At 53.2% G+C, this 11,718-nt stretch overlaps 1 protein-coding gene across 1 annotated transcript; it reads right to left on the reverse strand.

Moving 5' to 3' along the window:
- Window positions 1-1,162: 1,162 nt before the first annotated feature.
- SLC25A47 (solute carrier family 25 member 47) lies at window positions 1,163-7,333 on the reverse strand. The gene is made up of 6 exons (XM_084792458.1): window positions 7,154-7,333; window positions 4,980-5,023; window positions 4,631-4,702; window positions 3,883-4,065; window positions 2,328-2,652; window positions 1,163-2,045 (listed from the first exon to the last, which is right to left on the reverse strand). Exons 1-6 carry the CDS (start codon window positions 7,179-7,181, stop codon window positions 1,765-1,767), a joined length of 933 nt encoding a protein of 310 aa, XP_084648584.1. The 5' UTR covers window positions 7,182-7,333; the 3' UTR covers window positions 1,163-1,764.
- Between the last annotated feature and the right edge of the window lie 4,385 nt (window positions 7,334-11,718).

Raw genomic sequence — 11,718 nt, forward strand, 5'->3', positions numbered from 1 at the left:
AAGCACCTGGATCCAGAGCCCAGGAGCGTGCTATGAAGTTCATGCAGGCTCACACTGGACTGGCCTCACTTCCCAGGCCAACACCTCGCCTGGCTGGCTATGGCAGAGGTGGTGAGCTGTGCAGAGGATTGCCTTGGTCTCGCTGTGATCCGGGATGACTGACGCCAGTGCAGTGCCCTTGCAGCCATGGAATGTAGGTGTGCAGATGAGGGAGAGACATTGCTGTCACTGTCTAGCCAGCCAGATCATCTGGTGGCTAAGGTGGGCTCCTGGGCCTAGGGAGGAGTGAGCGCCCAGGCCAGCACCCCACATCACCCATCAGCCACAACTTGGGTGAAGGGCAAGTGGAGTCACTTGACCTCTAGGGAGCTCCATCTCCCAAGATGGTGCCCCAGGCTGCTGCCCATCCAGGTAGGGGTAGCTGCAGGCCTGCCACACCCACTACTACCACATGTGCTAAAAACCAGCGGTCTCTGGAAGCTCCCTGAGAAAAAGGTTCAGCAGTGCTTTTAATGGGGGCAGGCTGGGGATAGTGTCCAGTACCCAGTGGTCCAAAGAATTCCCAGGAAGAACAGCCTTCACTGTGTGGTATCCATATCACACAGATGTGAGTGTCAGCTGACAGGTGACAGCTCTCATCTAGAATAGTATGCCCAGGGGGTAAGCAGGCCTTAGTGAAACTCTCCAGAGTACACTCTTGGCCCTTCTAGGCCCGTTGGTCTGCAGCAAGCACACAGTGTAGGAGCTCTCAGGGATAGCTTTTAGCTCTCACCGCAGAGGTCAACTAAAGCCTTGATTTCTCTTCAAGTAGCCCTTGCGGAGCCCAGCTCTTCCCCTGTGAGTTACTCAGGAGCTCCGGCCCCTTCTCCATGTCCTTTACTTCTGGCAGCAGGAGCGAGGCCAGGCACAGTGACATAAAGGCCTGGAATCCCCACACTCGGGAGGCTGAGGTAGGAAGACACTGAGAATTTGAGGCCAGCCTAGACTGTATGGTGAGTTCTAGGCCACTTCCCTCACCAGTGGCAGCCTGGAGACCTAGGCTAGCCGCCCAGGTAAGAACTCCTGTACATCTTAGCCACCTGGACCAAGGCCCCATGCCTCCCCTCCCACCGTGAGCAGACAGGCTTTACAAGGGCCAAGACTCACATCACAGCAACACCGCTGAGCAACCACAGAAACATTTATTAACAGGTTCAGTTAACACTCCTGACCCAGGTTCCAGGATCTTAATGTGGCCAACACAGCACCTACAGGCAGTGTGGGTACATGGTGGTGACACCTTGTACCAGTTGCTTGGCCGATGAGGACGGTGGACCCTCTTGGACAGCCTAGAACAGGGAACAAGCCCGACCTGTAGCCAGATGGCCCCGCTTGCTGTCTGATCCTCAGCATGTCTCCAAGGGGACAGTGTAAACGGGTGGAAGTTGAGTGGAGCTGGAGGATGGTAAGGATATGATCTGAAATTGGGGGTGTGGACAAGTAAAGTACACAGAAGAATGAGCAGTTGTTCAGTGACAGATGACTCCAAGTGACACATGTCCTCATAAAGGAGACCCACACAGCCCTGACTCGTGACCCCCAAGCAGATAGAAGACCAACTCCCTGACCTTGTGGTCAGCAGCTGGGTAGGCCAAGCTCAGGCCTCCCCTAAGTCACTGCACAGAAGGTCCTCTGCTATAATGGTGACAGCCCTTAGGGTCCTGAGCCCACCCATATCCCCTTTGCCTCCAGCTGCTGTGTGACCTAGACACTGCTCACTGGTGCCTACGTGAGCAGGCTCTGAGTGAACCTCAGCACAGCCTCGTAGGCCACGAAGACAACCATGTTGACGGGAAAGGCACGGCAGCAGTTGAGCGTCAGCCCCTTGAAGAGCACCCTGGGGCCCTCCTCCCGCACGCTGGTCACCACACAATGCAGGAGGCCCCGGTAGCGCTGCTGGCCCTGCCCATCCGCCTGCAGGCGTGACTTGATCACATCCATGGGGGTGGCCACGGCCCAGGCCAGGACCCCAGCACAACCTCCAGCGACCAGCACACCTAGGACATCTGCAGAAGAGAAAGTGACAGTGCCTTATTGCAAACTTCTTGGAGACAAGACCCAGCCCAGGGCAGCTCACAGAGTCGAGATAAACCCAGCTAGTCACTGTGTGTCCTTGGACACACTCCCCTCAGAAACCCTACTTGAAAAATAAGGCAGGTGTTAGCTGTGTGTACAGCCTGAGAAAACACAAGTACAAGTACGCCTGGGGTAAAGATACGCTTCTATTCTGCACAGTTCCTCTCCCAGCCCCTACCCCACAGGGCCAACCCCGGCCTCCTGTCACTCACCTGGCTGCCTATGGCCAGCAGGGGTGAGCCACTCACAAAGCATGGCATAGGAGAGAAAGTAGGTAGCAAAGGAGTGACCTTCACGAAGGAACAGAGCCGAGCTGCCCTTGTAGAGTCCCCGCAGCCCCTCCTCACGGGCCACTGTCACTAAGCAGTGCAGTGGCCCACAGTACTTGGGTCTGGGCTGCAGACACGCAGTGGGTGCGGGACACAAAGCAGGAGCTACAGATGTCCAGGAGGCCGAGGGCCGCCGCTGCTGTGTCTGAGCTTGGGCCTGTGTCTGCAGCCGGACTTTGGCTACCTCAGTGGGTGACGTCAGGAACACCTGGGACAAAGGAAGCAAGAGCAGGGCATGACCACAACCTGCCACACACTCTGGGACTCAGCCTTCCATTGCTCTGACCGTTCAGGGCAACGGTGTGGCCCCAAGAACCTGCAAGCTGGTCCCAAGACTTTAATGATGCTGGGTTCAAAGCCAGCTGAGCCCAATCAAGGCCAAAGCCAAGGCCTCTACTTCTCTATCTGAGCACTAGCTCAGCACATATTAGGTGCTAAGTAAATGTGACAAAGTTCAGGAGCATGCGTGAGAGTTGTTTGTGATGTAATCATATTGACAAAGGCAGGCGTAGTGGTCACTGTGGGACTCAGATGAGTCAGGTCTTCACGCCCTGGCCTCCTTAATTCTCATCACACCTCTGCAGATAAGATGGCAGCTCAGAAAAGCTCAAGAGATGAGCCTGGCTAGGCTAGTCTCATTGGCCTTTGGTCTGTGCACTGTGTACAGTGGGTATGACACTTAGCCCCTCTGCCCAGGGGGCTCTGGTTAAGAACTCAACACTAAGGTGCAGTGACACATGCACTTGGGAGGCAGAGACAGAAGATCGCTGTGAGTTCAAGGCCAGCCTGGTCTATAAAGTAAGTCTAGGGTAAAACCAAAAAAAAGAAAAATGGTTTTAGCCGGGCGATGGTGGTGCACACCTTTAATCCCAGCACTCAGGAGGCAGAGGCAGGCGGATCGCTGTGAGTTCGAGGCCAGCCTGCTCTACAAAGTGAGTCCAGAATAGTCAAAGCTACACAGGGAAAGCCTGTCTTGAAAAACAAAAAAATAACAAAAACAACAACAACAAAAATGGAGTGCTTACTCATGCTGCTCCATGCTGGCCTATGAGAGACCTCAGCTGTACTTGCCTGCCCTGTTCCCATCTGTGGTGCCTGATGTTCTGTCTCCACTGAGAATGGGGGATGCCAAGTGTCCATGATAACAGTGGGTGGTGTTCAGGCGTTTGGTGGCCACCCTGATGATGGAGTCCTGAGTGCTATCTCTCTGTGTCCCCATGCCCTGACAGGGAGGGTCTTTATGGTCATCTCCTCCTCTCCACTGGGGCATACTGGCAGGGACATCAAAAGGAGGCTAGCCCATCGCAGGCAGGACACTAGTTCCTCAGCAGAGTTCCCATGCCCTGCAGAGTCTACCTCCCCAGAGCCTCAGTCTTGAAGCCCAGTGGGAGGTTTGTTCAGACTCCCTGCCCGTCCACCCTCAGCTGCCTCCACTCACCCGGACAAGGCCAGAGGCACATCCTGAGAGTGTGATGTCAGCTTTGGTGGGCTTGGCGTTGGTGCTGCCGTACCGGAAGCGGCAGATGTGAGCCAGACAGTGGTGATAGGTACCAAAAGACACAGATGACACCAGGGACACTGTGCACACAGGCAGTGAGAGCCCCCGGTAGAAGCCCCACACCTGGCAGAGAGAGAGAGAGATCAAGTAAGGACAGGACCCAGTCAAGAGAGAGAGAGAGAGAGAGTGCCCTGGGACTGGGACAGCTGGGACTGACCACCATCTCCCTTGCCCAGAGCAGTGTCTCCAGACGTCAGCCTTGGGGTCTCAGGACTTGATGATGTTTGAGGTTAGGGGAGGAGTTAAAGAGACAGCTGCCTGGCAATGCTGTTAGAACCAGCACAATGCTCAGCTAACCCCTGCCTGCACCAAGCCCCAAGTTCACTTGTCTAGTGTCCTGAAGACCTTCTAGATGGGCTCCTCCCTGGCCTTCAGAAGCCCAGTTTCCCCTGTGTCCCCTCTTCTGAGTTCACTCAGAGCCTGCTCACATAGGCACCAGTGAGCAGTGTCTAGGTCACACAGCAGCTGGAGGCAAAGGGGATATGGGTGGGCTCAGGACCCTAAGGGCTGTCATCCGGGACGTGGTTCTGTACCATATAATGCACCAGATGCCCAGGCTTTGGGCCTCAGAGAGATCCCTGGGCATCACTAGCAAGTCCCAGCCCTTATTATCAGGCCTCAGCCCTACCCGCTCTTGACGATAGATGTCCCGGATGCAGGACCAGATGCTTGTGTACTTGGTTTCAGTCTGAATCCTGACCTGCAGGGGAGGAAGAAGGTTTCAGGAAGGGCTGGAGAGAAGCCTAGTCTCTGGCCCCTTGACTGTCAGCCATGCTGCTGTAGACTGGGTGGAGACAGTGAGTCCTTGAGAATCTCCCACAGGGTGGGAGAGATTGACGGTCCCAAGGGCCACTGGGAACCACTGATGGTATTAGAGTAGGAGAGGGCTGGGTCCTACTAGCATTCTAACTGATGACCAGAGCCAAGTCCAGGAGAGGTTGAGTGCCATCTAAACCAAGGCCCGGCTTTCACTGTACCTTCACTGTATCCAGAGGGTAGCCCACAGCAACACCGCAAACTCCTGCAAAACAATCAGAGGAACCAGTGAAGCTACAGGAGGTGGCCCTGTCAGCAGTGAGAGGCCATCTGTCCCAAGGAACCTGAGGAGGTGGCCTTAAGCAACCCCCTCTGCCCCCCACCTCCAGCTGCCACTACCTGGACTGCATCCTCTGTTTTACAGGTGAAAAACTTAGGCTCAGGATGCTCGTGCCCAGCTTGCTAGACACCTCCCAGCCCTGATTCCTGACCCAACGGTGCCTATGCCCACTGCCCACGCCAAGGACGTTCCTCAGCCTCCCCTCTGACATCACAGTTTGGGAGAACGGCTGGTTCCACACTGGATGACCCTGTCTCTGAGCCAGGCAAACTTTGCCCTCAAGCCTCAGCCTGTGCAGGGTTTGTGTGGAAGCCAGGTGGACACCCACACATTACAGGGAGGGGGGAGGGGCCCAGTCTGAGCAAAGGCCAAGTGAGCACCCAGACCCCCACACAGGTCACTAAAGAGCTGCTATTGCCTGGACCCAACGATGAGTTTAGAACAGAGTGCACTACCACTGTGATCTGGACAAAGTTCCTCCAGAGGCCCACATGTGGGAGGTGGTAGAGCCCACAGGAGGTCCTTAAGTCACTGGAAGTCATATCTTAGAAGGGACTATGAAATTGTGACCCCTTGCCTTTTGGTTTCCTGGACAAGAGAACCCCCTCCCTACTGTTGCCCTCTAGCACCCACACAGAGGCCCAAGCAGCGGGGCCACCTAGTGGTCAGAGCCTCGAGAACCGCTACTAACTCATCCTTTCTCTACCTGAGTGGGTTAACTCAAGAAAGTGGACGCAGCTGTTGACCCACCTTGCAGAGGGGCCTGTAGTGCCCACCCTGGCTTTGGAGCAGGAGACCTACACTACCCTGCCAGCCCTGGCACCCCCAGCACCAGGGTGTCAACATGGATGGCCAGCACAGCCTTGAGGAAGCTGAGGGCCAATCCGGTGCTTGGCCTTTCTGCACCTGAGCAAGGATGTAAAGGACACTATCAAGGATGACAGAGCCCATGGGGTTGTGTCCTGGAGAAGAATGAATGCTTGGGGTGGGGGTGGGGAGCTTGATGCAAGTGTCTCTCTGACAGGAGATTCATATAAAATACCCTACATCTCTCAAACATTTCACCAACTCTAGCCCTCAAAGCCTTTCTCCCTGGGGCTTTCTGCCTGTGCTCTTGGTTGCCTCTGCCTGGAAACACACTGGCAACTCTCCTCAGTAAACCAGAGAAGCCATCCAGCCGCACGTGATATCCTTGGTAGCCATCCTATGTTGGTGGCATTAGAACCTGTGTCACATGGCCTTGCTGCTAGACCCTCTACATCTACAGTTCTCCAAGAAAGAAAAGTCTTGGTTCAGAGACCCAGGCTCCGCACAGAGCAAGGACCCCTCACTAGGACCCTGCCTGTCGCTGTGAGGAGGATGTGACCTCCTGTGGCACTCAGAGGAGCACCCAGCCTTGGGATGGTTTAGGTCAAGACCCCCAGACAGCCCCAGGCAGGGCCAGGACCCCAGTCTCCACCCAAACACCAAGCTGGCCCTGTCTTTCCTTTCTGGCCTTCCAGGCTGTTCCCAACAGTGAGAAAGAGCCATGGATGTTTCATAATAGCTGCAGGTCCAAGGGTGCCTCACTCAAAATAGTCACACAGCCTGGGGATCGATGGCCCACGGAGTCCCAGAGGGCAGCCACCTCCCTATCACCTCTCCCTGGGGGTGCAGACAGCTTCAGCCTCAGGGGGCCTAGATGTTGTTAATAGGCCTCAGTAGCCTACTCTATGTCTGGCTCTGGATCCTAGCAATGGAACTCCTGGGGGCACTGTTCTTCCCTCCAGCCTTCGGTCCTTCCCCAGGACTCATTCATCCACGCCGAGGACCCCAGCCATGTAACCCCATAAGGACAAGCTCCTGTTTCCAAGCCAGGGATCCCTAGCCTGGCTCAGCATCCTGCCTGTTCATCAAGGCCTGTGAGAACCGGCCATCCCCCTTCAGCACCCATAGCCCATGCCATGGTTCTACTCAAACCCCAACTGCCTAGGACTCCCTCCCACTTAGCACACATGCAAAAGCACCATCCCCAGCTCTCCCCATCCCCTGAACCCCTCTCTCCCTATCCCGTACCTCCAATGGCCCCAGCAACAAAATCCATGGACAGTGTGGAAGTTGTAAGAGCTCTGGTCTCGCTGTCTGTGCCACACCGGCCAGTTCCTACAAACCCTGCAGGTCTTTTAAATACCTGCGAGCTGAGGCGGAGCTAGGACGGACTGTGCAACAGGCTATTTTGATACCCACACTCACATGCCCCACAAGGATCGTGGTGCCAATGACCTCGGCATCAGGAAAGCATGTGAGAGGTCATGGGAGATGGCCAACCTTCAGACATAGGTCTGTCTCTATTTCCAGATTCAGACGATGCCAGGCTTCTGACTGCTTACAGTCACCATATAAACAGTAGCCCCTCATATGTGTGCCCCACTTTACAGTTGACCTTTGGTCCTGAAAGGGAAGCCACCAAGACTCCAAAGGGGATTTGCGTGAGGCATCCACTGTCTTAGAGCCATTCTCTCTGATGGCCAGCCCATGCAAAAAGTGCAACCTTGTCTCTATGGCCACCACTTTCGCTAATTTCATTGGGGGCTCAGTGACCCAGGCTGCATCTCTACTGGTGACCTGAGGGAGCCTCAGGGCCAAACAGTTGTAGAACGAAGGGAAGGGCACGCTGACATGGAATGCCCAGCAGTTCGGTCTGGATAGCCCTCAGGGTAGGACAGCAGAAGGCCACGTGTCCACCTGTTTTTTTGTTCTCTGTGGGCTGGCCTTGAACAGGCTAGTTCCAAACTAGGGATGACCCCTCACCCCGACAGGTTGTCTGATTTTAGGCAAGCAGTCAGTGCCAGCTGCCACAGCAAAGGCAGAGGGCAAAGGGGGACAGGAAGTAGCCTGTCCAAGGCCAACCTTGATGTCCATCCTGGCCCACAGAGGGACGTGGCTCAGCATCTGATTGCAAGTTGACCTGCCTGCATTCAAATCCCAACACTGCCGCTTGGCTTTGAGACAAGGCCTTTGGGCTCCCTATGCCTCCAGTTCTGCACACACAAAATCTGTGCTGTGCCCCAGCTGTGTCCCTGCGGAATTGCCAGCCAGTTCATTAGTAGAAGCGGCGGGTATAGAAGGGGATGATGGGTCTGCTCTGGAGAAGCAGCTGGGCCAAACACTACACTCAAGAAACTAGGATCTCGGACAATGAGAGAGCCTAAAGCGCACTGTCCACTTGAGAGGATAAGGGCCCTGCAGTCCCACATTGCCAGCGGATAGGGACATCCACCCTGACACTGGGCCCTCCCAGTTACCCTTTCTCTCTCTGGCCCACATCCAGTCTTGGTGTCCAACCTCAACTACCACAGTCAGGAACAGCAGCCACTGTCCACCTTAACTTCCAAAACTGTGTCATCATTCCTGGACAGCAGCCCACCTGTCCAGGCTCCTGATGCGTGCAACCAACACATGCCAGGTGTCAAACAATGAAACACTTCAATAAACACAGCTTAGTCCCTGCCTCAGAGACCTGATGTGCTGGAAATGAGACAGAGAGGCCTAGACAGACAGGAAACACCCAAAAAGCCCAGAGGCAGATTGCAAGGCCTGGTATGGTCAGCTGCCCGTTCCAGCTGGGCATGACCATCACTATGAAACAGAGCAGCTGTGACAACCCACTGGAGCCTCTAAAGAGAGTGGACCTAGTAAAGTCCTTCATGATGCAGGAGGCTCAAGAGTCTCTCTCTACCCCATGATTACTTAAAAAGAACCTTGAACACACAATGACAGAAACAAAGATAGACATGTTTCCTCAATTCACAAGTCAGTTTCATTGACTGGTTTGCCAAGTAATCCTGATTTTACCTGCTGCTGTGGCCATCAGCAATCACAGAGTCTTTTTTTCCAATCTTAGTTATTGATATTAGTTCTCAGATCACACATTACACAGTAATACACACACACACACACACACACACACACACACACACTGATTTAAAATGGGTGAAGAGCAAGACAGCGGTGGCACATGCTTTAATCCCAGCACTCAGGAGGTGGAGGCAGGCAGATCTCTGTGAGTTCAAGGCCAGCCTGGTCTATAAAGTGAGTTCCAAGACAGCCAAGGCCACACAGAGAAACCCTGTGGGGGGAGGGCCTTGGGGGAAGAGAGAGAAAGAGAGGGGGCACTAAGAAAGGGTTATAAAGAGGTGTCAGAGTTCATCCCAGCGTTCCTGATGTCAGAGGCAGAAAGCTCTGTGGCAGAGGTGAGATCCGAGTGAGGGGTTCCATCTTGTTTAGTTGATGAGTTCATCAATCTGGTGTTGCTAAGGGTTTGATATATTCACAAGCAGCGTTCCTTAACAGCGCGGATAAACAAACGATCAGTGTGTGCCTCTTGGTGTGCTGGCAGCGGGCGTTCACCTGTGTAAGCAGGATGTGCACTCATTCCTTCTTGACACTTACACTCAAAATGGAGTCTGGTGGTTTGAATAAGAATGGCCCCCGTAGGCTCATATATTTGGATGCTTAGTCGCTAGGGAGTGACACTATTTGAAAGGATTAAAAGGATTAAGAGTTGTAGCTGTATTCAAGGAAGTGGGTCACAGGAGGTGGGCTTTGAGGTTTCAAAAAGCTCATGCTAAGCCCAGAGTCTTCCTTCTCCACCTCCCCTGCCCCCCGCCCCCCCTTTCTCTTTGCCTATGGATCATGATGTAGCTCTCAGCTACTGCTCCAGCACCATGCCTGTCTGCAGGCCACCATGCTCCCCAACAGGATAATGGACTAGACCTCTGAACCCATAAGCAAACCCCTAATTAAATGCTTTAAAAAAAAAAAAGAGGCCAGGAGTGGTGGCTCACACTTTTAATCCCAGCACTTGGGAGGCAGAGGCAAGTGGATCACTGTGAGTTCGAGGCCAGCCTGGTCTACAAAGTGAGTCCAGGACAGCCAAGGCTAACACAGAGAAACCCTGTCTCCAAAAAATTGAAGGAAAAAAAAAAAAAAGCTGCCTTGGTCATGGTGTCTCTTCACAGCCATAGAACGGTGACTCAGACATGGAGTAACTCATGTCTAGGATCTGACTAGGAGTCTGCAAGCTGTTATCCCATATAACAGCGTTACTTCAAGAGACAGGCAACTGGACTGACAAGATGGCTCAGTGGATAAAGGTGCCTGCCTGCTAACAAGCCTAACACCCTGAGATCGATCCGACATGTTGGAGGAAGGAGAGAACTACTCCTCAAGCTGTCCTCTAACTTCCATGTGTGTGCGAGCACACCAAGAGTCCCAGAGGAGCAGGGAGAGAACTGAGGGAGGGAGGGAGGAAAGGAGGAATGGACAGAGGGAGGGGAGCATGAGTAGGGAAGGTGACAGGCATGTTCTCTCAGTCACCACAGCCTAATTGCTCCTGCATTGTCTTTTGAACAAATATGTCCATATTCACCAAAACCACAACTACGCCACAGACTGTAGGGCTGCCTTGTACAGGTTCCTCGCTGCCTGTAAGCTTCTCACGGACATGGGTAGCTTTTGCTGGCCTTCCGACGTCCCCACAGCATACAGGTCATGGTGGGCTGCTGCATGGATGGATTCGAGGAGGTAGAAGAGAACAGGTCAGTGAGCAGATGGACGGGTTGGATGAATAGAGAAGCAGGTAGAAGACAGAGGGAGGGAGGGAGGGAGGGATGGATGAGTGGGTGGGCAGAAGATGGACAGATGAGTGAACAGATTAGCCAAGGGAAGAAGGTCAGATAGAGACAGGAATGGCTGGAAGAAGTAAATAGATGAAGGTGGCTGAACAGTAAGCAAGGGGAAGATGGACAGGTAGAAATGGATAGATGGAGCAACAAAAAGGCAGAGTCAGAGATGGAGAATGAATAAAGAGATGAGCAAGGGGAAAATGGATTGCTATATAGAGGAATTATAATTCAAAACATGGCTGCTCTGGCAAGAGATCACATCAAAAGACCTCCTAGGTCTATGTGATCCAGCTAGAATACAGACATGCCTTTAATCCAGAAGACAGAGGAAAGCAGATCTCTGAGTTCAAAGCCAGCCCTGTACAGAGCAAGTTTCTGGTAAAGAAAAGTTTAGGTTTAGGCATGGTGGTACACACTTTTAATCCCAGCACTCGGGAGACAGGGGCATGCAGATCTCTGAGTTCTAGTCAGTTCTGTTCAGGTAATTCTGTTGAGAGGCAGTGCAGTGGTGTTGAGTTCGTGGCAGTTCAGTCTGTGGCATTCAGCGGCAGTTTTACTGGGAGTTTTAAAGAGACAGGTTGAAAAGAAAACAAGCTCGACACAGGTGAAGACAGAATGAGCCTGAGAATGACAAGGAGCCGGAAGATTAGAACAGAAAGCTAGAGTTAATATGAGGCCAAGCAGAGCAATTCAGTGAGAAACTGCAGGAAGGCAGATTGAATCAGTCAGCTGGGAGAGGAGTTTGAGATAGAACAGCTGAGTTGCACCAGCCAGCCAGGGTTCAGAAAAAACAAAAAACAAAAAACAAAAAACAAGAAAGGGTGAGCTTATTCAGCAGTAAGTCTAAGAAGCTGAAAACATTCTAGGCCTGGATTAGATTGTAAAGAGGCTAGAAGCTTCCAGGACTAGGCCTAGGTTAGGAGATGGAGGCAGTGAGCTTCTGAGAAGACAGTA

The sequence above is a fragment of the Acomys minous genome (genome assembly GCF_964271855.1).
Source record: "Acomys minous genome assembly, chromosome: 8".
Classification (NCBI taxonomy): Eukaryota; Metazoa; Chordata; class Mammalia; order Rodentia; family Muridae; genus Acomys; species Acomys minous.